The 27,355-nt window shown below is 37.5% G+C and overlaps 4 protein-coding genes and 1 pseudogene across 19 annotated transcripts; 4 read left to right on the forward strand and 1 right to left on the reverse strand.

Annotated features, from left to right (window-relative positions):
- Nucleotides 1-5,595: 5,595 nt before the first annotated feature.
- Nucleotides 5,596-10,481, forward strand: LOC104732337 (purple acid phosphatase 23). 16 transcript variants are annotated; one of them, XM_087477481.1, is made up of 11 exons: nt 5,596-6,061; nt 6,182-6,373; nt 6,741-7,077; nt 7,195-7,467; nt 7,611-7,801; nt 7,999-8,280; nt 8,364-8,490; nt 8,609-8,910; nt 9,036-9,119; nt 9,203-9,350; nt 9,955-10,481. In XM_087477481.1, the coding sequence occupies exons 1-4, from the start codon at nt 5,725-5,727 to the stop codon at nt 7,292-7,294; spliced, it is 966 nt and encodes a 321-aa protein (XP_087333607.1). In that variant the 5' UTR covers nt 5,596-5,724; the 3' UTR covers nt 7,295-7,467; nt 7,611-7,801; nt 7,999-8,280; nt 8,364-8,490; nt 8,609-8,910; nt 9,036-9,119; nt 9,203-9,350; nt 9,955-10,481. The 16 variants fall into 16 exon arrangements, with proteins under 16 accessions (XP_087333607.1, XP_087333608.1, XP_087333609.1 ...); XM_087477482.1 differs by having other exon boundaries at nt 9,225-9,350; XM_087477483.1 differs by having other exon boundaries at nt 9,235-9,350.
- Nucleotides 10,482-13,914: 3,433 nt separating this feature from the next.
- Nucleotides 13,915-14,850, reverse strand: LOC147930822 (uncharacterized). Its single transcript, XM_087477044.1, has 2 exons — nt 14,475-14,850; nt 13,915-14,288 (listed from the first exon to the last, which is right to left on the reverse strand). The coding sequence occupies exons 1-2, from the start codon at nt 14,848-14,850 to the stop codon at nt 13,915-13,917; spliced, it is 750 nt and encodes a 249-aa protein (XP_087333170.1).
- Nucleotides 14,851-16,601: 1,751 nt separating this feature from the next.
- Nucleotides 16,602-17,424, forward strand: LOC147930823 (uncharacterized). The gene is made up of 3 exons (XM_087477045.1): nt 16,602-16,607; nt 16,693-16,824; nt 16,870-17,424. The coding sequence occupies exons 1-3, from the start codon at nt 16,602-16,604 to the stop codon at nt 17,422-17,424; spliced, it is 693 nt and encodes a 230-aa protein (XP_087333171.1).
- A 419-nt stretch (nt 17,425-17,843) lies between these two features.
- On the forward strand, nt 17,844-19,566 carry LOC104732339 (uncharacterized). The gene is made up of 5 exons (XM_010451873.3): nt 17,844-18,142; nt 18,237-18,300; nt 18,451-18,766; nt 19,020-19,157; nt 19,254-19,566. The coding sequence occupies exons 1-5, from the start codon at nt 18,015-18,017 to the stop codon at nt 19,376-19,378; spliced, it is 771 nt and encodes a 256-aa protein (XP_010450175.1). The 5' UTR covers nt 17,844-18,014; the 3' UTR covers nt 19,379-19,566.
- A 318-nt stretch (nt 19,567-19,884) lies between these two features.
- On the forward strand, nt 19,885-21,008 carry LOC104732340 (uncharacterized; annotated as a pseudogene).
- The last annotated feature ends 6,347 nt before the right edge of the window (nt 21,009-27,355 follow it).

Here is a 27,355-nt window from a genome sequence, read left to right on the forward strand (position 1 = left end):
GATTGAAAGCTGACTTACAAGTTACAAAGATCAGATTGGAATTGAAGGAAAAATACAATTTATACAGTCACGCTAATACGGTGGTCATACAAACCTATTAAAAAGATCATTTTTTCTTCTTTCTATTTTTTTGGATTTTGTCTAATAAAAAAAAACTTTTTAAAAAACTCATAAGATAACACAACTTCTAAAATCTTGTAAATCTATGTGAATTGTGAAGTGTGATTTTATATACAAATTGTTGTTTTTAAAAAAATTAAATGATGCAGCTATCTAGTGATCATTGCTGAAATAAAAATACACAAACATTATTGTTGGTCCCATAAATTTCAAAAAAAAAAAAAATTAACTTGATAAATCACTAATCTTGTAGGTACTTAACGAGCATTAATAATCGCCTAATCCACCCGAAAATTATACTTCGGTTGTACAGTATGATTTCCAAGATTTTAAACTGATGTGTCTATCAACTTTTAATATACAACTAGACTATTTCTACTGAAAAAACTATTATATAACCAAAACATACAATTATAATCAAGCTGCCACAGACCATAAGCGCAGTAAAAACTAAAAAGTGTCGTTTCAAGATCTCATCAGCATCCAAACCCCATATCTATATACTCTCTCTGTTTCATAAAGAGTGTCATTTTACACTATTTTTTTTGTTTCACAAAAAATGTCACTTTATATTTTTACATCAAATTTTTAATTTTACCCTTAACCCAAAGCTCTTTTTATTAAACTTAAATAATTAACTACTCATTAAATAAGAGTATATTTGTATAATTCTAGTTTTTTTTAATTTGTGTGCCCTGTGTCAAAATGACAATCTTTATGAAACATGGAGAGTATAAGGTAAGAAGTTTGAAGATCATCATATATAACTTGCTAACATTTTAATGTACATGATTCCTTTTCCTTCTATACCTTGACATGATAAACATTTACTTTGATCACGTCAAATACTTATCATAGTTAGTCCGACAACAATATAATAAACATTTATTTTTCACTATCATATTATATTATTATGAATCTTAAGCTTCAGTATAAACAAAGAAACGAGAAAATCAAATATCACTAGAAAGAAAGAAAAAGATAATATATATATATATACAAAGACCAAATAATAGATTTAATAAACCTGAACCTCATCTCTAGATATGTAAATGATCAAAATATGTGATATGCAGCAGCTATGCTCGAGAATAATAATGAAAGACTTTCGTCACTTTCATATCACACAAAGACTTTAATTGTTAGCAAAAGAGAAAAAATGGAAGAGACAATATTTGGAAAACTTTCATATCACACAATGACAATCTATATGCACACGTAAAAACAATTTTTTTGGTTTAAACATATCTAAAATTGAAAAGACAATATTTGGAAAACTTCTAAAAAAACATAAACATGTTTTACCTTACCAGAAAAGTTAATAAAAATCAATGAAATCCATGACAAATTAAACAATTTATAAAGTATATACAGTACAAATTAACCAATCAATACACCTTAGGAAAAGATGAAAAGATGTGGGGAAAGTGAAAACGTATGTAACAATCCTTTAGTTAACCCTTTAGGGGAGACACTTTTATGTTTCTTGTGCATCCTTTCTCCAACCCCACCGGAGCCAATCATGGAGTCTCCTCACGCTCCTTTTATCAAATTCATTTTCTTGTATCTTACTTCTATGCATGCATGTTTGCAAGATTTGTAACCCCCAAATCTGTTTTTACCATATATATATGAAACGTATTTCCATAGAAAGCATGGTGTTATGGACATTTTCTCGAATTATATCTAACCTTTCAATCACACGAAAGCATGGTTTCCCATTCAATTAATCATGAAGTTTCAAACCTTCCGAAGCCAATATTGTGGTTCGATCTTGATTTCCTTCCTTGATCCAAATCAATCCAAACTTTCTTCGATCTCAAACTCAAATATACCAGCAATTATCAATAGTCTTAGGTTAGGCTTTGATTGTCCCCATAGGATGTACGTAACTAGAGTAAATTTTTTCTCCAAAATGTTATAGTTTTTTTTTTTTTTTAATATCGAAAATGGTTTTTGATACCAAAAAACAAAAGTTATTCTCTTTTGGCGAGTTTAGAACTTGAAGAATTCAAAGAAAAAAAGCATAGTGACAATTTTGTTGTTTGGAGAGTCCATTACATATGCTTGGAGAGTCGAACCATTTTAATTAAACCATTTGATTGAATATAGTATTGTTTCAAGAAAGAAAGCTTAACACGACTTCAATAAGAACACAAACTCAAAAGAACTTTCTTTATTTCTTTAGTAAAAATAACTCAAAAACCTAAAGATCTCACAACTCTCTAATCTATGTTAATAGGAAGCCACATCTTAACAACTCTATTTATAAGGAACCTCTCTTCTCAATTTCCTAATATCTCTAGGAACATAACTTCCTTATTTCTAATAACTTCCTAAAACATTATTTCCAATTCTCTTTAGACTTGCTTGTGCCTCAAGCTTATTCCAACATATAGTACTGGTGAAAGAAGGAAAAACTGTTGTTGTTCCCCAAAGGTGTTCAGACTCTGCTATTCAAGTCTTATCTCGACCATTCACTCCTGTCGAAATAAAAGAAGCTTTATTCTCACTGCCAAAGAACAAAGCCCCAGGGCCTGATGGTTACAGCGCTGAGTTTTTTACTGCTCAATGGAACACGGTAGGTTTTGACCTCACTGCAGCTGTCCTAGAGTTTTACCAATCTGGTAAAATCTTGAAGCAATGGAACTTGACGCTTCTGTCCCTTATCCCAAAGACCCCGAATGCGACAAGGATGTTTGAATTCAGGCCCATAGCATGCTGCAATACTATTTACAAGGTCATATCAAAGCTTTTAGCTAATCGCCTAAAGGATGTACTACCAGATCTCATTGCAAGCTCACAGTCTGCATTCATCCCCGGTAGACTTCTCGCAGAGAACGTTCTTTTTGCGACGGAGTTAGTTCAAGGCTACAACCGCCAGGGTATATCTCCAAGAGGCATGCTAAAAGTTGATCTCAAAAAGGCATTTGACTCAGTGCATTGGGGATTCATTATCAACACGCTAAAGGCTCTCCAATTCCCAGCTCATTTCGTCAATCTCATCAAGGAGTGCATCTCCACCCCGAGCTTCTCTCTGTCGATCAACGGGGAATCTTGTGGCTACTTTAAGGGAACTAAAGGATTAAGGCAGGGGGATGCCATCTCCCCTTATCTGTTTACCTTAGCAATGGAAGTATTCACTCAAATGCTTAACAGCAGATTCAGCAATGGTTTGTGATTGTTGTGATACCGTTGCTTGTAGAGGTATACCCGTTGAAATTGGTTTTGGTTTGTGATTGTTGTGCAATGAGAAAATGTTTGAGAGTTAGATGTAAAGTGTTTTTGGTTTGTTTGATTGTTGCTTGTAAAACAAGTTCTCTGATTTTTTTAAAAAATTTGGCTTAGAAACTTGGTTAGATATTTGCCATTGGAGGGATAAATTTTACTAAGTCTTACAAAAGTTTTTAACAGATGAATTTTGTACTTTTTATAGTAAAAATATTGCTTACATATTTGCTAACATATTTACCATTGGAGATGCCCTAATAAGCTTTCCAATTTAAGCCATGGACATGTTACAATTTCTACGTACGTACCTATAAAAACAACAAAATAATCTCTAATGTTTTAAATTGGAAACTCTGTTATTGATAACCAAATAATCTATAAAAACAACAAAATAATCTCACATTGTTTTAAATTGGAAGCTTCTCTCTCGTATGCGAGTTTTGGTTTGGGTAACAAAACAGGTAGTTTGTCTTTTCTCTTTTCTTCATTGTTTCTAAGAATTTTTTTGATTATAAGATAAGCATCTGATCATATATTGTTAGCAATTGGGGAAATAAAATTTGCAAAGTTTGAATATTTTTTTACTTTCAACGGTGTGTCTATAAGCTGTTTCTATAGCGGTATTCTATTGAATTCAGGATTTTGCAAACTCTGTTAATTCGGTGATCCCTTCAACCCATTTGATTCTATGAATTGTTCATTGGTTTAAAAATTGGAACTTTTCTGGAATTGAAAGCAGCACGAGAAGCTTCTTATGATCCCATTACATTAAAGTTTCTAATTTTCATAACTGGAATTTTGTTTTTTTTTGTTGTTTCACTTCTGATCTAGAGACGATTACGAGTTATTTCGCCACTTCTCTGTCCAGTTTAATCTTTGGCTCTTATGCTAAGACTGATGAGGTTTTGTAACACACACACAAACAAAAAAATATTTGAATCGTTGGTGTTGATAAATGAATTAGTCCATTTACTGTATTGATATCTTATCTTCTTTTCAGGCTAATGACAAGTCACCTGTTCCTATAGATCCTCCACCAACTATGTGAACCACCAAGTAATCAATGTGTAAGATCCGAATGGCCCAATGATATGATCTAAGATCCGTATCAATGCACTTGTTTCCAAGGCGCTAAATAATTTCCAGATTAGGTATCTCATTATATCCTTATTATTGAACATTTATAAAACTCACGTGCAGGTTGCAACATTGGTAACATTGTAAGCACTTCCTCTGACGATGTGCCTCTCTTTTTTATGTTTTCTTTTCTTTTGTTTTACAGTCTTCTTCTGCAAATTGCTTGATATGATCTGATTCTTTGTGCCAATGTTTTAAATTATACAATGGTTTGAATTATTGAAATTGGTTTTGGTTTGTGATTGTTGTGCAATGAGAAAATGTTTGAGAGTTAGATGTAGGCTGCAAATGGATGCACAAAACTGAACAAAATTGAAAAATTAGGTTGAACAAAATTGAGTTGAATAATATTCAACTCATTCATCTCCAAAATAGTGGTTGGACAAGTTGAAGATTTTTGCTGTAGGATTAGTTTATTTTTTCAACTTTTTGGGTTGAACGGGCTGAATAGTTTTTTCCAACCTCTTCAACCTTTACAATGCAAATGGTGAAAATTGGTTGAATAATTTTTTTCAACCTGTTCAATCTCTTCAACCGTGCAACCATTTGCAGCCGTAAAATGGTTTTGGTTTGTTTGATTGTTGCTTGTAAAACAAGTTCTCTGATTTTTTAAAAAAATTGGCTTAGAAACTTGGTTAGATATTTGCCATTGGAGGGATAAATTTTACTAAGTCTTACAAAAGTTTTTAACAGATGAATTTTGTACTTTTTGTGGTAAAAATATTGCTTACATATATGCTAACATATTTACCATTGGAGATGCCCTAATAAGCTTTCCAATTTAAGCCATGGACATGTTACAATTTCTACGTACGTACCTATAAAAACAACAAAATAATCTCTAATTTTATCACTAAATTTATTCAACTTTTCATATGTATAATTTTTATTTTGATATCATTTCTCTTTCACTCCTCCCCAACACAAACTTCATCCATTTATAAATTGAGAAATTTCTGTGATTTATTATGAATTTTTTTTTAAAATAAAATTTTATACTAACAAAAAGGTTATTTATTCTGGTTTTTCAATCTTCTTCAGATATAACGTTATTAAAAATAATAAAAAAAAACCTTTTAAAACAATTCAAGTTTTCTTCTTTTGTCAACAATCAATTTTTTTTTGATATGGTTCAACTTCAAAGTCTTAAGTAGTAAACAGAGCTCCAAATAAAATGGTGACACGTACCAATGTGGCATATTCTCAGTACAAAGCAAAAGAGAAGTGGTACTGGTAATGCTCGAGGCCATCAAAAGTCAAAACACGTCACGCGTGAACGTGAGATCGATGAATCAACCCCCTGGACCAATGACCATGACCATGCCTTTACTAATGATGATTGCCCTAACCTCATTGTCGTTGTTACTTGCCTCCGGCGAACCAATCCTAACAACTTTAGATGGCCCGTTCAAGCCATTGACCCGCCGGTTCGACCCGTCTCTACGGCGAGGCAGTGACGACTTGCCTATGGACCATCCGAGGCTGAGGAAGAGGAACGTCAGCTCCGATTTCCCAGAACAGATTGCTTTAGCTCTCTCTACTCCAACCTCCATGTGGGTCTCATGGGTCACTGGTAAAGCCAAATTCTTGATTATATTTCTTTGAATTTTCAATATTTGAAATCTCTAGGCTTTGAATTAGTCTAATTGAACTAGGATTTGTGAGATTTGTTCATATCCTTCTTCCTTTTCAGGTGATGCTGTAGTTGGAAAAGATGTGAAACCGCTTGATCCTAGTTCAGTTGCTAGTGAGGTTTGGTATGGGAAGGAGAAAGGAAAATATTTGCTAAAAATGAAAGGGAATGCAACAGTTTACAGTCAGTTGTATCCCTTTGACGGTCTCCTCAATTACACATCAGGCATCATACACCATGTCCTCATTGATGGTATTAATGATAAAGAGCAATTTCATTCATCTTTTTTGTGTAGAGTTTCTTATGTGTATGAATGAACCTTCGCAACTTTTCATTTTGTTATGCGCTGAGTATTACATTATTACCTTGCTTCTTAGTTCTATATATGCAGAGACAACTTGAAGTGTTAAAAGCTAGGCACCTAATTGTGAAAGAACTGTTAAAACACTCCCCATATTTAACATCGTGAACTTGTGTTGTGTGTATATTTTCCTTAGTAGAAACAAAGATGACATCTTCTGAGATGCCTTTATTCTATATTTGCGTTGGCTTGCCACTGTCAAGATTTTGTTTTTGCAGATATTGGTTGCAATGCCGATTGACTTGTAATATATTGTAGGTCTTGAACCAGATACCAAGTACTATTACAAGTGCGGCGACAGCTCTGTTCCTGCAATGAGCGAGGAGCTCTCTTTTAAGACTTTGCCACTGCCAAGCAAAGACGCATATCCTCATCGAATTGCCTTTGTTGGGGATTTGGGTCTTACCAGTAACACAACCACCACCATTGACCATTTGATGGAAAACCACCCTTCGATGGTTATAATTGTTGGGGACTTAACGTATGCAGACCAGTACCGGACAATTGGTGGCAAAGGAGTTTCATGTTTCTCATGTTCATTTCCCGATGCACCTATTAGGGAGACGTATCAACCTCGCTGGGATGCCAGGGGAAGGTAAACCTTACTATCTCTGGGTTAACAAGTTGGATTTGAAGATATGTGTGTTGGTCCTGCTCCGCTTTCTGTCAAGTTGTTCGACAATATGTTAAGAGTGAATAATACTGTGCATAGGAAAAAAAGTTATATACTTGGAGGTTTTGGTGGCAAATCTTTGATTTGTGTTCAGGTTCATGGAACCACTAACCTCCAAAGTCCCAACGATGGTCATTGAAGGAAACCATGAGATTGAGCTTCAAACTTCCGGAATCACCTTTAAGTCATATTCTGAAAGGTTTGCAGTTCCTTCAAGTGAGAGTGGCTCCAACACCAACTTCTACTATTCTTTTGATGCGGGAGGAGTGCATTTCGTTATGTTGGGTGCATATGTTGATTATAATCACACTGGTAAATTTATGGATACTTGCAGTCTCTTTTCTTTGGTTTCAGCAAAGCACTTGTTTGTTTTGTTCCCTGATTAATGAGGAAGATTTCTGGTTCTCCTACTTCAATCAGTCTCATTTTTATGAATACTTAATGTGTTATTTTAGGAGCACAATATGCATGGCTAAAGGAAGACTTGTCTAAAGTTGATCGCGCAGTGACACCATGGCTGGTTGCAACAATGCATCCGCCTTGGTACAACAGCTACTCCTCGCACTACCAAGAGTTTGAATGCATGAGACAGGAAATGGAAGAGCTTCTTTACCAACACCGTGTCGACATTGTGTTTGCAGGACATGTGAGTTCTCTATTTTTCTTGGTGAAATGGAAATTTAATAGTCTTTGATTTCTTCCTGTTGTTGTTGAATATCTTGTCATTGTTTGTTTGAAACAGCCATGTTGTAGTAGCGAAGTCGAATTATAGTGATATAGAAATGTTATACTGTTGTTCTTCTTCTATGGTATGATTAAAAATGGCGTTTATTGCTACTGAAGGTACATGCATATGAGAGAATGAACCGCATATACAACTACACATTAGACCCGTGTGGGCCAGTTTACATAACTATAGGAGATGGTGGTAACATTGAGAAAGTTGATGTGGACTTTGCGGATGACCCTGGGAAGTGTCCTTCTCCTGAAGACAACATCCCCGAGATAGGAGGATCATGCCCTTTAAATTTTACTTCTGGCTCTGCAAAAGGAAAGTTTTGCTGGGACAGACAACCTGATTGGAGCGCCTTCAGAGAGAGCAGCTTCGGCCATGGAATCCTTGAGGTATATCTTCATATGTTTAATAAGAAAGAGTGATTCTCTTTTATGCGACAAGAGCTGACCATTAGAATGTGTTGTTCATATAGGTCATGAATTCAACGCACGCCCTGTGGAGATGGCAAAGGAATCAAGATGTCTATAGGGACGACATCGCTGGTGACCAAATTTACATTGTCCGTCAACCAAATGTCTGCATTTCCCTGAAATTTCGAGGTACTAGAGCAATATATCTATACTGCGTACCTCTGTGGTCTATATAGGTACAAGTTGTTCAATGAAAACTAATCCATATGACATTTTAACATATTTGGCTTGCTGAAATGGGAAGCAGGCGAAGAAAGAGAGAAATCAGGCGGCAACAAGTCTAGGTTTTCCTCTCCCACATTACTAATGTTCATATGTATACTCTTCATGTTTGGTACTTCTAGGTCCATTGTTTTTCGACATGTTAAATAAAATACGGGTATAACGATCATAATTTATTTTGTGATAAATCGGAATTTGCTTTGAGCCTCTTTGTCATTTTTGGTTATGAACTCTACTCTAAGTGGTTAATTATTGCTGAGAAATCAAGCCCAAACACTCTGTGTTCTGCGTAAACTGTAGTGTTATGCCCATAACTTGGTATCCCAGGTAATCTTTGAACGCTGGGAGAATTCCCCTTCATTTTTGTGTTTATGGCCTCTTCTTGGGTATTTAAATTCTTTGGTATGCCGATACTTGCATCCTGATTTGAATATTTCTTAATTCAAATTTAGATTTGCATTATCTACATATGTAAGCACTTGATGAGGCAGAATATAAAGACCAACTATAGCCATGGGTGATTTAGCGTTTTTCAGGTAAGACTTGTTACATGAATCCCTCAATGAGTTAATACTTCATTATCACATGAGTTGCTAAGTACTGCTCATTTGTAGTACAGTAGTACCTATTGCTTTTGACAGATCACTTCAGTGACTTGTGTGTAGAATCTTCCTAACAAATCACGAGGAAGGTGCCTCTTGCTCAACATGCCATTGCATTTTCCAAAATATTCATTGAGTCATAACCAGTGCTCCAAAGAGCCTCAGGTTAGTGTCACATGGAGTAGTGGAAACGGTGATATCAATCTATTTACATGCCATGAATTTCTTCACCGGGTTTTAAGTTTGTAAAGTAGTTTGCATTTTCTGCATCCAAAACTGTCAAGATCAGAACAGCCTTGCTGGTTGAATAGTTAATAGTCTTGTACTCAATAGCCAGGAATGAGGAAGATTCTGTTTGAATAATGGTGGCATAGTTTTTAAACCCAGACAAAAAAAATCTTTCTCGTCATCCTATCCTATCCCGTTATAGGCCAGCCTAATTAGATCTCCACTGTTTTAACCTATCGCTTACATGAATATTTTGCATCACTTGTCTTGTTCTATGAGCATTGGCTCTAATTATGTAAAACTCCCTGAAACATAATGTTCAAATTCCATATCATTGAATCTGTTTAAAACATTTTGTGTGGCTATGCTAGTGTAGAAAGAACTTGTGTTATATAAGTAGTCGGATAATAATAGAAATTTTTTATCTTGAAGATGCATTAGCTGCTGGTAATGTGAAGAGTGTAAGATGACCATTTGATGTCACTAACATTAAGGGAAAATGTATATAACTGAGAAGAATCTCTCCCTTTTCGTTGTGTAGTTTCCTGAGAAATGTGACGGTTGATGTGATCCCATTGTTGGAGTTTGGATGCGATCGAAAAGATTGACGCCAAGGTTCAGAGGAGGCATACGCGTGTAAGATAGTCAGACGTCAAACTGATCCCTCAACACATTCAGTTTGGTGGAGTATTTAAGGATAACATTCTCCACTCCTGCGAGGCCGGCGCTACAGTAAACAGGTGCAAGCTGATCTGATCAAAGAAGCAGTTCTGAGATATAGTTCCGTTGCTTCGCTAGCCATAAAAAGCAAGCTGCCAACATGAGATTGACTGGTTTGATCAGGTGTTACAGAGTTTGAGACTTATTGGAAATGAGCCATTTTTTGCTCCAAGTCCTCGTTAGAGTTATTCCCGTACTTTCGAATGTTGGTAGCTTTTGAAATGATCTAAATCTTTTGGTGTTTGGTTTGGTTAGTGAATGTTTCTAGCCAAATTTAATTTTCTTTGTTGAGATAGTGTTTGTGCGGTGCTTCATTGGCTTGTTTTTGATATCATATACTTCGAAAAAGTTCCAAGTTTTCTGAAATCATGAAAATACAAATCTGGTAGGGACTGGCCAGCGATGCTTAGAGCCATCCTTAGTCCCAAAAAAAAAAAAAAAAAGATGAATATAGAAAAATGGGTCTAAATTTCGAAAACTCATGAAATTTTGGGATCTAATATATGGTGCTTATGCCATGGGTCGGTCGGAACTGTCTGGATCCACCGATACTGCTTGTCTCACCAAGACTTGTCGTTGCTATTGTCTTGGTCATTAAATTTTGCCTTCCCTTCTGCACTACTTCCTCCACCTCTGCTACTTTCTCCACGGCTGTAGTAGCTTCGTCCTTCTCCACCGCTGCTTCTGGTGTCATAATCATACTTCACGCGCTTCCCGGAAAGAGTACGGGATATGTTTGCTGCAATCTGTTGTTGTGTCGTCATCTCCAAGGAAGACTCACGAGTACGGGATCCGTTCGCTGCTATCTGTTGTTGTTGTGGCCTGACTGGCGTCATCCCCAAGGAAGACTCCTCACGGATGCGGGGTGTCTTTGCTGCTATCTGCTGTTGTGTCGTCATCTCCATGGAAGACTCACGCAAAGGTACGTTAAACCTCGAGGAGAAAGTTGATCTAGTTGGATCCGGTAGTATCCTAGTACCAAGTTGTCGCCCAAGAGATGAAAGCTCAGATCTACGCCTGACCGGTGCGGGTATACGAACACCGCCCATGAGTGGCTGAACTATCGGCATATTGAAACTTGGCCGAGTTGGAGTGCTGCGTGCAAACAACCATTCACTTTGTTCCACTCGCTTACAAGTTGGACACTGCATCTTATTCTTTACATTGAACGCAGAACCAATGCAATCTAATTGATGTCATAAGAAAAAAACAAAACAAAACTAATTAGCTTTTGTTACCAACACACGCGAGTACATATGCATGATCTATGTTTAAAGAAACAACAAATCATCAGAAAGAAAAAATTTCAATTATTTTTTTTCAGCAAGATATTCAGCTAAAAAAATCTCATAATAATTAGGACAATTTTGGTCAATTTAGATAATATAGACGACCAATGATATCACTCATGTCTTATCTAAACAATATTATGTTTACAACCACAAAAAACAAAAAACAAAACTTACGGAGATGATAGGGATGGCCACATCGAAGCATCACAGGGGTTCGATCATCATCAGCCAATGACTCCAAACAAATCCTACACTCATCATCGTCAACAAGTTTGACGTTGTTGTCGAAAGCAACTTGTTTGCTTTCGTTAACGTTGGTCCCGTCACCCATACTCATGGAATAATCTTACTGAAACAAATCTTAAGCAACGACACTCATACCAAATCTACCCCCAAAGAAAGAAGAAGAAATTTTCTGTATTCTTTGAGAGAAGCAAAGGAACAAACTCTGTGAAAACTTCACAATGGAACTCAAGTTTAAATAGACCAATTTTGTTTAGTTATATCTAGATATTTACATAAATTAGCTAAATTATGTGACATTTTACACATATGAGGTTTATTAGTTGTTTATCTTAAATAACTAACAACCAACATATAACAAAAATTTTAAAATATTTCGCGCCAATTGCCTTTGTATTTAATAGGCAACGGCTATTTAAAGTATTTCGCTTTAATTTATATCTAACGACTATTGTACGTTAATCAAATCTAAGAGATTTTAACCAATATATATATATATATATCTAAGAGACATGTAACATTGTTTTTGGTCAATTTGGGTTTGGGTCTTTTTGAAATTGGAGACATTTCAAAAATTAATATTTTTAAGTCTAAAATATGTAATTATTTATAATGAAAGGGTTATTATACTAAAATTTTCTTTTACAGCTGTCAAATTAAAAATTAATATTAGAAAAGAAAAACTGTATAAAATATCTTTCTTTGAAGATGAATTACTTGAAAAGTAAAAAATACATAGAATAAATTTGTCCTTAGTGGGAGTGAAGGTTTCTTATATTTTTTTCTTAAAAATGTTATTTTGTTTTATTTTATTGAAAACTTTCTCAATATGCCTTACTATATTATAAATACATTAAAATGTTATTATGTTAATTATGTTCTACAGCTGTCAATTAAATTCATTAATATTTTTTTTTTTTGTTTTTAAAGGGAAGCAATTGTAAATATCCATATTCAAAGATGAACTACATGACAAAGTGAAATATATGTTTCCTTAGTAAAGATAATTTTTTCTTTAAATGTATATTTATATAAGAAAAATATTTACGAGTATATATGGAAAACAAAGAAGTTAAGCAATAAAAAAATCTATCCGAGGCAAAAAAATTCCAATAGGCAATAGCTAAACAATTTTGCAATACATGCAGTCAGGTTACAACTTACAACTATGCATTAAAAAAATATTTTATTTGTTATAGTGATTATAATGACCCCATATTACAACACAAAATAAAATTAAAAGTTCAAGTACATGTTACCTCCAAATACGCTTTCTTCACTTGGCTAGTGGTAAAAAACATAATTGCCACAGGAGAAAAGATGCAACGCTGGAACCAACCGGTCAACACATGTATTTTTTGCAGTCATCCTCTGGAGACAAGAGAACATCTGTTCTTCCAATGCCCGTTCACAACACAGGTCTGGGAAGCTTTAGTTCAAAAGCTACTTGCTGACAAGTTTACCAACCGCTGGCAAGATATCATGACTTTACTAGCTGGGCGTATATTGGACAAGACCAAGAGATTACTTGTGGGATATGCATTTCAAAGCACGATCCACTCTATATGGAGAGAGAGGAACAACTAACGACATGTAGAAACTCCTTCCCCAGCTGAGAAGATCGTGAGATTCATAGACAAGACGGTCCACAACCGGTTAAGTACAATTCAGGATGATGGAGGCTCAAGCATCCAAATTTGGTTTGAAGCAAGATTCTATTAAGTTGTGATCCTTTTTTTTCTAAAAAGTTTTAAAACATTTCCTATCCAAGCATTGTAAACTGTTTATTTTTTTTTTGAATATAATTTAACATTATATTCAAAAAAAAAGTACATGAAACAAAAAAGCCCAAATACATTACTAGGAGGTTATATACGTCATAGAATTTTAAATCCAAATTTACATGAAAAAGCCATGACTTTTAAAGTCTTAAAGTAAAAGAAGATTAACCTAATTTTTTTTTTGTTCTTAACCTCTTCCATATTTTAGAATTAACTTTTATAAAGAGATAATACATAACATGATATAAAGATATCTAAGAAAAAATATCAACAGTAACAATATTACTTTAGAAACAACTTTTAACAATATTTTTCATTGAAAACCTTTTTTTTTTTGGTTTAATGTTTTGTACCAATAAAAAAGATTTTACATTTTACAGTGAAACCCAAAAATAAAACATACCAAACTCTAATAAAGAGAGAGCAATGGAACATTATACAAAATAAATAGGAGCTGAGCCACACTTAAAGTGGGCTTGTGATACAACCAAAATAGTAACCAAGGAGAGAGACAGCAGCGGCAGGATCCTCCGGCGAGAAGGATATGAGACGGTGACGCATCGTACGATTGACAGTAGTCTTTGTAGCATGGAGGGTACAAGATTCAGTCGAGAAAATTCTCCGATTCCTTTCCTTCCAAATCATGTAGACCGATGTTTGGAGGAGAAGTTTGAGAATCTTGCTAGCAAAATGGGGAGGATTTGAAGTGACCCCCAAAACCCATGAAGCAGCTGATGATAAGGAGGTCGGCGGGTTTGGAGAGATCCTTCCCGCAAGAGCCACCCAGATTGCTCTGGAGAAATCACATTGAAAGAATAAATGGGTATGGGTGTCCAGACCTGAGTTGCACAGAACACAGGCATTAGAGACATTTATCCCCCAATTTCGCAACCTATCCCTCGTGTTTAGTCTTCCAAGGGTTGCCAACCAATGGATGAATGAAAACCGAGGGATAGCTTCCTTAAACTAAACAGCTTTTCACAATGGAATGCGAGGTGAACCGTCCCTGATTTGCAACCACATACCTTTGGAAGAGAATTTACCATTGAAGGACCCTGAAGCTTGTTTCCATTGGTAGCAGTCAAGGCCGCGAGATGGATCTGGTGGTGGGGTGGAAGATAGACAAATGAGTAATTGCTCCACTTGGAAAGACCTTGCATTGGGGAAAAACCATTGCCCTTCACGCGTAGCTTCCCAAACGGTAGCTTCTTTGCGTATGCGAAGTTCTCTGGGACCCAAAGGACCAAAGAAATCTATTAGAGGCCCGAAGTTCGTCCAGGAATCATACCAGAAGGATGCTCTCATCCCATCCCTGACTTGACACCTTATCAAATTCTTGAAAATAGGTTTCAGCTCAATCATCTTTCTCAAATTCCAGAACAAACGAGGGGTAGGTTCCATCCACCAGTAGTTCCGGCGACCAAAGATATTGTGGCCGAGTCACATGACCCACAGAGAACCAGGACGAGCAAATAAAAATCAAACCTGCTTCAGTCTGAAGACTGTTGCAAAGTCCTCAAGGGACCGTAATCCTAGACCACCCTCCTCCTTCATTTTACACAGGTCCTTCCATGAAACTCTGGCTCCTTTCGCATAAGAAGTTGCATTTTTCCACAGGAAAGCAGCACCAAGGGAATCAACCTTCTTGAAGAAACTCTTTGGAAGAACAAAGACTTGACTCCAAAAATTATCTTTCTCATATATGACAGAGACTATGAGGTGAATTTTCCCAGCATACGACATAAATTTAGCAGTCTACGAGTGTAGTTTGCTGGTAATCTTTTGGAGAAATGGCTGAAGAGTGGCCAGAGACAACTTGGTGGGACTTAAATGTAAGCCAAGGTACCGAGTAGGGAAAGAACCCAGCTTAACTCCTATTGAATCTGAGGTTGCAAAAGCTTCCTCATCATCAAATCTTCCAAGAAACAGCTCAGACTTAGCAAGATTCATTTCAAGCCCAAAGAGTGAATGAAAGCATTGCAAATCTCATATATACCCTGCAAAGAGTCCTGGGAGCCATTTGAGAAAACCAACAGGTCATCCGCGAATGCCAAATGAGTTACGCGGGGAGAGATACACATTGGATGTGCCGAGAACTTCCCTTGCACCAAACCCGAATCTAGCATTCTTGATAAGACTTCCATAACCATGATGAAGAGATAAGGGGAGAGGCAGTCACCTTGCCGTAACCCTTTTTCACCTTTAAAGAAACCTGGAAGCTCCCCATTGATGGCGATACATTATTTGATCCATGATCTGAATAAAGGAGGAAAATCTTGGGCCTCTAGAATCTTGAGGACAAAATCCAAACAAACCGTGTCAAAAGCCTTGCGGATGTCTACTTTGAGATCAGAGAACTTCTGCGACAAGAAGCTTTGTCATAGTTGCAGATAAGCTCCGTCTCCAGAAGCACATTCTCGCCAAGACTATGCCCACTTAGAAAAGCTGCCTGATTAGGATAGATGCATTGGAGTAAGAGGGGCTTCAGTCGGTTAGCAAGGATCTTTGAGATGATCTTGTAGGCCAAGTTGCAACAGCTGATAGGACGAGAATCAGATAGAAAGGAAGCCTCAGGGGTTTTGGGGATGAGGGCGATGATTGTGGCATTAAGGTCTTTAAGGAGACGACCGTTGCGAAAGAATTCCTTGATGGTACTCGTGAGATCTTGTCCCACAGATGAACAAGCCGATTTGTAGAACTCAACTGGATAGCCGTCGGGACCTGGTGCTTTGTTCGATGGCATGGCAAAGAGAGTGTCGCGAATCTCCTCATCAGTTACCTCCCTCAATAGACTAGAAGCATGGTCTGCCAAGCATCTATAAGGGAGTAGATCCTGTAAGTATTCAATGGTAGCAGGAGAAGAGGGAAGATTCGTAGTCCCAAGTACCGACTTGAAATAGTCCACCACATGTTGATTCATCTCCAGAGGTGCCGTTATCTTCCTACCTGCAGATTCGTAGTCCCAAGCTCTTTTTGGAGCTTTTTTGGAAACTAAGATACAACCTATTCACTCGGAGAGGATTCAGAAGGCGATCCCCCGTGGTTGGAAACACTTTGATAACTTCGACAATCACAATACGGCGAGAATTGATAATTGTCTGGGATCCAAGACTTTTAGTTGTTATTTACCATGTATCTGTACAGGTCATTACATGCGGGTTCTTCCTTCTGGCAGAAAATATCAATCTTACAATATCTTTTGTGTATGGTTTTAATTTACCTGAGGAAAGGCTTACCCTTTAGGACGACGTTGCTTACCTCCACACCTCTTCTCCACTCTCTCGAAGTCCTTGGGCAGTTATAGGGGACTTCAACCAGATTTTAAGAGGAGAGCATCATTCTGGTTACCCATCTGCGGATGTTGATCTACAAGGAGTTAGTGACTTTGAGCTTGCTCTTCAGGATGCTAACCTCTTTTAGGCTACTTCGAAAGGGCTCCCCTTCACTTGGTGGAACCATCGAGAGTCAGACCCAGTCTCTAAGCGTATTGACCATGCCCTCATTAATGAGCATTGGGCTAGGAGGTTCCCTGAAGCTTATGCTGAATTCCTTGAGCCTGATCAATCAGACCATGCCCCATGTTTCTTCTCAGTTCCGTCTCTACATCGTGTGGTCAACAGACCCTTCAAATTCTACTGCCATGTTGTGGATCATCCTGAATATACTGCAGCAGTTGAGGAGGAGTGGGCTGCACCATCCATTATAGGGTCCAGTCAATTTAAACTCGCTCATGCTTTGAAGCTCCTTAAACCTTGTCTTCGTCGGCTTAACAGGAACCACTTCAGTGGTATTACTTCCAGGGTGAAAGAGAAAGCTGCAGAAGTTGCAGATATTCACAGCCGTCTATTTACATCCCCTTCGGTCTCACTTGCTAGAGAGGAAAAACTAGCCTTGGAGGAGTGGAACAGACTCAAGGTAGCAGAGGAAAAAAAATTTCCTGCAGAAATCTCGAATTCAGTGGTTACATCTTGGTGATCGAAACACTGCTTTCTTCCACAAGATGGTGATCCAGCGTAACTTCATTGAAAAGCTTTATTCATTAATGAAATATTATTCTGTTATTTTTTCTTTCTCTTTTTGTATTCGTATTCAAGTAAATATAATTTTTTATTTTTGGTTATCTTTAATACAATAAAAATTTCAGAAATTTGTATCACGTGGAAAACCAACATTATTTTAACAGAAAAGTTAATTTTTACTCCCATGAAGCTTTGCACGGTAGTACAATGATATCATCTTTAATGAAAACTTTTCAGTTTTTATTTCCCTTTTTGAATCTTGACTATAATGAAAAGCTGAACTGATGAAAGTTGAATTTTAAGATTGTGACGGATTTTCTGAAAAAAAAGAAAAATTCTATTGATATGTTTAAATTTTGGATTAAATTTTACATTATTGTCAACCTCAGCAAAAAAAGAAAAAATACACCAATTTACAAAGTACCTGAAATTTGATTTTTTTTTTAGTTTTTTTTTTACATATTTAATTCTATTCTGCCACAATTGGTTTTTGCAATTGGCGGGAAATTTTTTGAGACAAAAAAAAAAAAATGAATAATCCAAAAAATGAAAGCCTCGAGAGTCGAGAGTCTGAGTGAGAAGGAGAAGAAGAAGATGAAGAAGCCAATTCCAAAAATTAGGGTTTTTGGTCAGCGATCGATTGCTTCTTCCTTTCTGAATCCCAGTTCGATTCCGTAAGCCTTCAATCCCCTTTCGATTTCTAAATTCCCTAATCACTCCCCAAGGTTTTAGATTTTGAGTAATTGATTCCGTAAGTGTGTTTTATAGTGTCGAAGCCTCTTCGAGTAATCAATCGGACAAATCAGTGCTGCTTAAGCCCAACAACATTGAGGTAATGAACAATGATTGCTCTCTCTCTCTAGTCTCTAGATTGCTTTGGAATTTGATTTGGGAATTGTTGGAAGCCCCCCAAAAGCTGAAACCTTTTGAATTGATTTTGTTAAGAGATTTTAGATTTGGTCTTTGTTTGGTTCTTGAACAGGAGGGGATAAGAAGTCCATTCACCTCTTTTGATTGCTCTAAAGATCTGACAAAACTCTCTCATCGGTTTGGGGAAGAGAAGAAAAAAGACGATGGTGGTCTTGAGAAGATGATGCTTCAGCAGTTTAAGCCAAGAGAGATTCAGATTAGTGAAGAAGTGAGTAGGGAGATAGCTGTTGAGGCGAGTCTTGACCCGGTGGATCAAATCCCTGCTGAAGAAACAGATAATCTGGCTTCGTACTTCGATGAAACCAATGAAGATATCATTATTGTCAAGGATGATAAAACATCGAAGAAAAGAAAAGATCCTTTTGAAGGTATGTCACTTTTAACAACACTTGGGTAGACAAAAATGGCTCAAGCAAGTTCCTTTTTCATTGTCTAGCTAGATGATGTTTTGGTAAGAAGTGTGTGAATTGAGAACTTTACTTGATGTTTTTGTTCCTCAGGTTGCATGCATCTTCTATTTCTTGTTGGTTTTAGACCTAAGATCTTAGTCTTAAATTCGAATACTCTAATAATGACCTTTGAGATCTCATTAGTTGATAAGAGTATATGTTGAATCACTAGGTATGGAGAGCATGAGTAGAACAGGAAAGTCCGTTATAGTCTTTGGAGACAACTCAAAAGTATCTAAGCCAATGCAAAGGGAAAGAGAAAGAGGAAGCAACAACAATAGTAAAAAGCAGAGATCAACATACAACCATTGTGAGTGACGACAACAAGTTCCAGTCACTTTTTTATACTTGGAAATAAAACTAACTCTCTATGTAGTTGATACTTATATGAACTTTTTCCCAACAGATGCAAATGGTTCAGGATGGTGGGACTGTGACATGGAAGGTGTTGATTCCGAAGAAGTGGGACACAGTGAAGTGTGGGAAGGAGTTGGCTCAACAACATTCGGAGATATAGTTGATTGGCACTAACGAGTAACAACAGTCAACAGGGTCGGTCCATGTCTTTTTTATATCACACCTTTACTAATTACTATGGTGTCTCTGAGAAATTGATTCGGTTTGTACAATTCTGTTTTGGCTTGCTTATGGTAAAAACGTTAATTACCCAAAGACTTTATATAATGTTTCTTAATTGGAGAGCTTAACTTTTTATGCTCTACGACATTTCTCAGATACACCATAGTAATTAATTAGTAAAGGTGTGATATAAAAAAGACATGGACCAAGATGTTTGGAAACTTAATGAGAGAATTTGGAAACTCAATCAGAATTTTTGATATGGTGGAATAACCCACTCCAGAAAAGGACTTGTGAAATGTAAATAATTCACAAAGACCGCAATTAATATATATTGGAGATGGGAAACTTGGTGAGCAAGTTATGAAGGGTGTTTTAGGTTGAGAAGATCACCAATTCTTCAATTAGGTTTTTTTTCTTTCTCTTTTATCTTCCTCCCGTTAAGAAGAACATTATTCATGTCTTTGCTTCTCAATCAGCCATCGAAGCTCTGCTCTCGGAAACCTTTGTTGGTGAGATCCTCTCCTCATCTTTCTGATGGCATCTCATCTTTGTCGTTACCAATTCATTCTCATTCTTGTGTCTTGATCTGCGCTGATCCATGTGGAGGTAATCGCGGATTTGCCACGACTAGGAGGTCTGGTGGTTTCCTTCGAACCATTTCTTCTTTGAAAGAGAGCGAAGAGGTAAGTGAGAACGATAGAAAGGTTATCCTGTGGATGAAACAGGAAATGGGAACGATAGGATCATCCTGTGGATGGCTACCTACTTTGAAGGACGGCGTGTTGCGTCTCCGAGAAATGAATATAAACAGTGAAACAGATCCGAAACGCATTATGCTTCCTCCTCTTGTAACTCTGCCTCATTGCCAAACCCAATATGTCACCAACGTAGCCATGTCTTCTTCTTCTCCTCAAGAAGAGGACTGTGTTCTGGCTGTCAAGTTCTTGGGTCCTCAGCTCAGCTTCTGCAGACCGGCTTGAAGCAACTCCGAGTGGGTCAACATCAGAATGACAGACCCATGCTTCTTCTCCTCCCCTGTCATGTATTCCAAGAAGGATGACATGTTTCGCATAGCCGGCTCTGGAGGCCACCTCGTCGGATCATGGGATCTCCACAACCCTAGCAACAACCCCAAGTTGCAGAGCTTGCGGTTTCAAAACCTTCCCAAGCTGTCCGAGACAAAACGAGACCTTTTGGATTCGTGCTACACAACCGAACACCTGGTGGAGTCAGTTACTACCACTGAAACTTTCATAGTTAAGTCGTACAAGAAGACCGCAGAGATCATCAAAGGTATCCCGAGGAAGAAAACAGAAGCAATAATGGTGTTCAAGATAGACGAACAAGGAAACGCTGTTTACACTCCAAGCCTCGTAGATCAAAGCATTTACCTCAACAACTTTGAAGCTTTCTGTGTCACTTTGAGCTCCTATCTCTGCTTTGGTCGACCTAACTTCGTCAAAATCTTTGATGTCGACGAACGAAGAATTTTCAAGCTGGCTAAACAAAAGTGGGATTGTTAGAGATATCAGTCTGAGTCTGGTATTGGGTTTGAGTCCATAGAATCTATCCTTTTCTATTAAACCTTTCAAACACCAAAATCTATTTTTATAAATCCACTGCATATGCTCGTGGAGAAGCTTTAGTGTAATAAATTCCCAACTACTACGAGGCATTTGATTCGAAAGGTGTTCTGTGTGTTGTGCCTTTAGAAATGTACACTTTCCTTTGGGATCATAACTCCTTGGTTCGAGCTACAACATCTAAATCTGTTTCGAGAGGAAAACACTAAATCTGGCTGATCAAAACTGGAGGTGTTAGATCATTGCACATTAAAAAATAGTTTGGAATTGAGGTAGAGAGTCTTCTAGAGTCTCTCTTAAACCTTTCAAACATCAAATTCTCTGTGAGACTGATACATAATCTTGCAGAAGCTTTGCTATAATCTATAAACGAAAAGTGATGCACCTCGTTTTGGTGTTTGTAGATTTACTTATGTCTCCCGGTTTGTTCCTGCCAATGAGCCTGGAGGGATCTTCCCATCGGTCATCTTCTCTGTCACTTTGATCTTTTATGATTGATTGCTTCCTTCCTTTCAGGGACTTGTGTCAGAAAAACCGCTCCATTACCAGGTTCCTTAATCGAGGGAATTGAAAGAAAGGTTCAGTAGAAAGAATAAGTCTTAACAGGTTTATCAAGAGACATTTCATAATAATCATGTTCCCTTAAGTCTCAAACAAGACAATGTAGTATTTATCACATCTACCAATTGTCTTTCAGACATCAGACTCATATTAGACACTTCAGATTCCGAACAAAAAAAGTTCACTAGCAACAGAAACATCATCTTAGCTAAGTAACATGCTTGCGAGGCCAAAGCATACAATGGGAGTCCATATTCTGTAATAAGAAGAGTGCATACCAAAGCAAAGAGAGACCGCATGATTAATTCAAAGGCTTGCTGCAGAGCTAAAAGTTATTGGGACACTTTGACTGGTATATAGACTCGAATCCCTTAGATAAGCGTGGTAGAAACGAGATAATGTAGTATTTTCCCCTTTTATCAACAGTTTTTAAGTTTTATATTAGATACTTCAGACTCAGAACAAAGCTCACTAGCAACAAAGACATCATCTCAAGGACAAAGACAGAGAGCTAAGCTATTAAATAAGGAGACTATATTTGTATACCACATTAGATTCAATCCAATCAAGCATCTCTAAAAATAAATAAGGCACCAGAAGATTCCAAACGATATTAAGCCTCAACAAAAAAAAACTAAACTAAACTACTAAAAAGACTACAGAACTAACCGTATATATTGTTGCTTCCTCACGGATCAAACCTCCATCCATGAGATGCAATCACAAGCTCTCCTCAGACCTAGTTGATGCATCCCTTAGTTGTTTCTGAAACATATGTAAAGAGAGTCCTAAAAAAGAATATACTTATATCTTAAACATTTCAAAATCAAATATACTATCATGCATATATAACCTCTGTGAGACTGAGAAATAATCTTGCAGAAACGAACTTTGCTATATAATCTCTCATTAGTATCCAAACTAATTTATGTTTAAACAATAATAAAACCTATATCTTCTTTGAAACAAGAGAAATGCAAAGATCATACTTCAAACTGATATACGGAAGAAGTTGTACATTTGTATTCATAATAAACAATTCAACATATATGATTATATCGTTTGAAGTAAAATGTGTCTGTGTATAAAACATGAACCTCATTTACACGTTTCAATTGCCCTCACAGGCATCACAAGACCTTCACAGGGTTGTTTTGATTAACTCACCTGCGGCTCAATGTTTGGTTCACCAGTTCCATGGCACTCTACACAGAAAGCAAAATCAACGTCAAGTTATTGTTTCGTATAAATCAAATACTGTACTACAACTCTGTGCGTGAAGTGTTACTAAGAAAAATGATTATGTTGGAACCGAGATGGCCACAATGGATGAAAGATATGTTGGTTTCTATTAGCAATCTTAGTTTGCTAAAAATAAAATAAAAAACCTAGCCTTCTTTCTTAACTTTCAAAGAAGCGATGATTACACCTGTCATAACTTATATAAGGTATGTTTCTATTAGCAGTCTTAGATTCCTAAAAAAGAAGCAATGATTTTCACTTAACCAGGTTCAATAAGGGATTTACCTCTAAGCACATCAATCCACATCGAGTCGACCCTCCCCTCTACAAGTGATGCACTTCATTTTGGTGTTTGTAGATTTAATTCTGTCTGTTCCTGCCAGGGATCTTCCCATCTGATTGTGAGTAATCTCAGTAAACTTTGGTCTTTAATGATTGATTGCTTCTAACTCAGGGACTTGTGTCACCGACCAGCTTCCTTGATGAAGGGAGATGAGAGAAAGATTCAGCAGAGATAATAAATCTCAACACAGGTTTAAGCAGAGAAACAGTAAAATTGAAAATATTCAATTGTGCGATCTATTGGGTTATAAGAATAGACTGGATAAGTACTCCGACCGAACGCTTTCTACAGAGAAATATATAAGTTGTCGGAACACTTTTGACTGGTATATACCCCATAGAGATAACTGTGGAAGAAAGACAAGTTCTACAAATCGCAGTGGTTTCTTACCTCTTGCTTCAGTGTTATTTGGTTCAACCTTTGAAGCGATGCCTTTTACAGCAAAACACGAACCGTTTCAAACTCAAAAACCCGCATATTCAGAACAGAAAGAATAAATCGAGCGTGAGCTAAATGCAAAAAAAAAAACATACACAAGAAAAGATGGAAAACTCCAATGTCCTCTTTACCCGAACAGAATCCTAATTTTAACAGAGCTTCCAAAAGGGAAGCATCATCAAAACAGAAACAATCTCCACACAGCCGCAACAAAATTCAATCTTTTATATGCTTATTGACTAAACTAATTCAAACCAAAAAAAAAACCGCATTTCCCACTTGAAAAGCTGGAAAACTCCATATCCCTCTAAGAATCCTAATTTTAGCAGAGCTAATCCTCCTAATATCAATCAGAGATAGAGCAAACAAAAATCCGCAAAAAGAAACCATCAAAAAAAGAAACATTGTCCAAACACTTTGCAAGTGTAAAAAAAAAAAAAAAAACACAAATCTCAAATCATCGCTAAACAAATTCAAACCAGTGAGCCCTAATCTCTCAATCTAAGCTAATTCGAGTGATGATAGAACTAGATTTACTCGCCTTTTGTCCTAAAACTGAATTGTTGTGCTAGCAGCAGCTTGTGTTGGAGCAAATTGTGCTTATCACATATTTGAGGATAGAAGAAGTTCTGATTTGGTTTTATCTGATTTTGTATTATCTGTATTTTAGTTGTACATGTAGTTAGAGATAATTATGAGATCGATTATTATGGTCCAAGTTTTGTAAGGCTATATAAGCCATGTTTTGCTTATGAATGAATCAGAGTTTTCCAGCAATCTAAGCAAAGAGCTTTTACATTAACAAATTGGTATCAGAGCTTTGTTAGAGTGAAAATGGGAGAAGAGAAAATGAAGTTGCCACAGTTCGATGGGCACTGGGATCATTGGAGTGAGGTCATGGAGAACTTCTTCAGATCAAAGGACTTGTGGAACACGATCGAGATCGGTGTCAAGGAATCATCAACCTCGACAGATCTCACGGCGGTGCAGACACAACAACTTGAAGAAGCCAGGAAGAATGACCAAAAGATGAAGCACTACCTCTATCAATCCATCGATAGAGTGACTCTTGAACAGATCTTGGACAGGAGTACGTCCAAGATCATTTGGAATTCAATGAAAAAGAAGTTCGGTGGAAATGATCGAGTCAAGAAGTCCTTGCTGCAGAAGCTGAGAAGAGACTTTGAAGTGCTAGAGATGAAGGAATCTGAGAGCGTGAAAGAGTATTTCACGAGAGTCCTTGCAGTCACAAATCAGATGAGGAGCAATGGAGAGATGATGAATGAGTCTAAGGTGGTTGAGAAAATTCTCAGAACACTCAGTGAGAAATTCATGTATGTGGTAGTGTCCATTGAAGAATCGAAGGAGATCGAGAACATCTCACTCGATGAGCTGCAGAGTTCTCTCACTGTTCATGAGCAAAAATTCAAAAAACCTGAGAAGACTGAAGATCAAGTGTTGAAGGTGACTCATGGTGAGGGCATGGACTCAAATCGTGGCAGAGGAATGGGATCAAGAGGAAGAGGCTTCAGTGCAAGAGGCAGAGGTAGAGGTCGTGGCAGAGACAAAAGCACAGTGGAGTGCTACAAGTGCCATCGCCTTGGACATTTTCGAAATGAGTGTCCATTGTGGGATGAGGAAGCAAACTACACTGATTTTGTTGAGAAGGAAGAAATGCTCCTAATGGCACATATCGGAGAAGAAGATGGAAAATCTGTTGAGGATGAGATTCAGGAAGCTGCAGATAGGCTATTTATGGCGTATTCTGGGAAGAATGAAGAGATAAGAAAGAAAGTTTGGTTCCTTGACTCTGGCTGCTCTAATCATATGTGTGGAGACCGAGATGCTTTTCACACAATGAATGAGAATTTCAAGCATACTGTCAAGCTGGGAAATGATAAGAAGATGGATGTCATAGGAAAGGGAGTCGTGAAGCTGAGCTTTAATAATGTGAACTGTACAATCAGCGATGTTTATTACATTCCTGAACTCAAGAACAACCTGTTGAGTCTCCGACAACTTCAAGAAAAGGATCTGACAATCATCATACAAAAAGGAGTTTGTAAGATATTTCATGAAGAGAAAGGTCTCATTGCTACAAGCAATATGAGCTCAAACAGGATGTTTCTACTGCTCAATCAAACCGATCATGAAGGAGAAACAAGTCAACAACACTGTCTGCAAACAGCTGCAGAAGACACTCTGAAGCTCTGGCATGAGCGTTATGGACATCTCAGTCATACTGGAATGAAGATGTTACAAAGTAAGGAGACGGTGCGAGGTCTACCAAGGTTTGATGTTCTGAAGTTCACGTGTACAGATTGTCTAATAGGGAAGCAATCAAGAATTCCTATTCCCAGAAAGAGCTCGTGGAGAGCAAAGGAGGTTCTTGAGTTGGTACACTCTGACATATGTGGACCTATCAGTCCCATGACCACACATGGAACAAGATACGTGCTGTGTTTCATTGACGACTACAGCAGGAAAGCATGGGCTTATTTTCTCAAGGAGAAGTCTGAGGCATTTAATCAGTTCAAGATGTTTAAGAAGAAGGTAGAGACTGAGACGGGAAAGCAGATCAAGTGTTTGAGGACTGACCGCGGAGGAGAGTTCACCTCAATCGAATTCTCTGATTTCTACAAAGAACATGGAATTCGAAGACAACTGACCACTGCTTATACTCCACAACAGAATGGCGTAGCGGAGAGGAAAAATCGCACAGTCATGAACATGGTGAGATCAATGTTGTCAATGAGGAAGGTACCAAAGATTTTCTGGGCAGAAGCCGTTAGTTGGTCCTTCTATATTTTGAATAGATGCCCTACTCTGGCTGTCAAGGAGGTTACACCACAAGAGGCTTGGAGCGGATTTAAACCAAGTGTGGAGCATTTCAGGGTGTGGGGAAGCTTAGCACACGCACATGTACCAAGTGAGAAGCGAGGAAAACTTGATGACAAGAGCAACCCGTGTGTTTTGTTTGGCTTCTCAGAAGAATCAAAAGGATATCGACTCTACAATCCAACAACAAAGAAGATTGTGGTGAGTAGAGATGTGGTATTTGAGGAAACAAAAGGGTGGAGCTGGGAAGAAGATCAAGGTTACACCGAGTCTGAGTTGAAATGGAGCGATGATGATCAACCATGGGGAGACGATGACAGTGACGGGGAAGAAGAAGAACCTACAGAGACTGCAGAAGAACCTGCAATTGTTACAGAAGAGGTTCAAACAGAACCACAAGCTGCAGTTAGGGAGGGAAAACGAATTACAAGAGCTCCACAATATCTTAGAGACTATATCACTGAAGATGATGAAGTGAATATGGCTCAAATAGCTTCGTTCGATCCGTCAACCTTCGAACAAGCTCAGAAATGTCTTAAGTGGAGAGAAGCCATGGACACAGAAATAAACTCCATCGAGAAGAATCATACATGGGAGCTGTCAAATCTACCAAATGGGGCAAAATGCATTGGAGTAAAGTGGATATACAAAACTAAACTTAATGAGCTCGGAGAGGTGAACAAATACAAGGCTCGGTTAGTGGCGAAAGGATACTCTCAAGAGCATGGGGTCGACTATACGGAGGTTTATGCACCTGTTGCTCGCATGGACACTATTAGAACAATAATCTCGACTGCAGCTCAGAAAGGATGGGACATCTTCCAGTTGGATGTCAAGTCAGCGTTTCTTCACGGGGTTCTTGAAAAAGACGTATATATTCAACAACCAAAAGGCTATGAAGTAGACGGAGAAGAGGATAAA

Source organism: Camelina sativa, chromosome 12, assembly GCF_030686135.1.
Source record: "Camelina sativa cultivar CO46 ecotype springtype chromosome 12, ASM3068613v1".
Classification (NCBI taxonomy): Eukaryota; Viridiplantae; Streptophyta; class Magnoliopsida; order Brassicales; family Brassicaceae; genus Camelina; species Camelina sativa.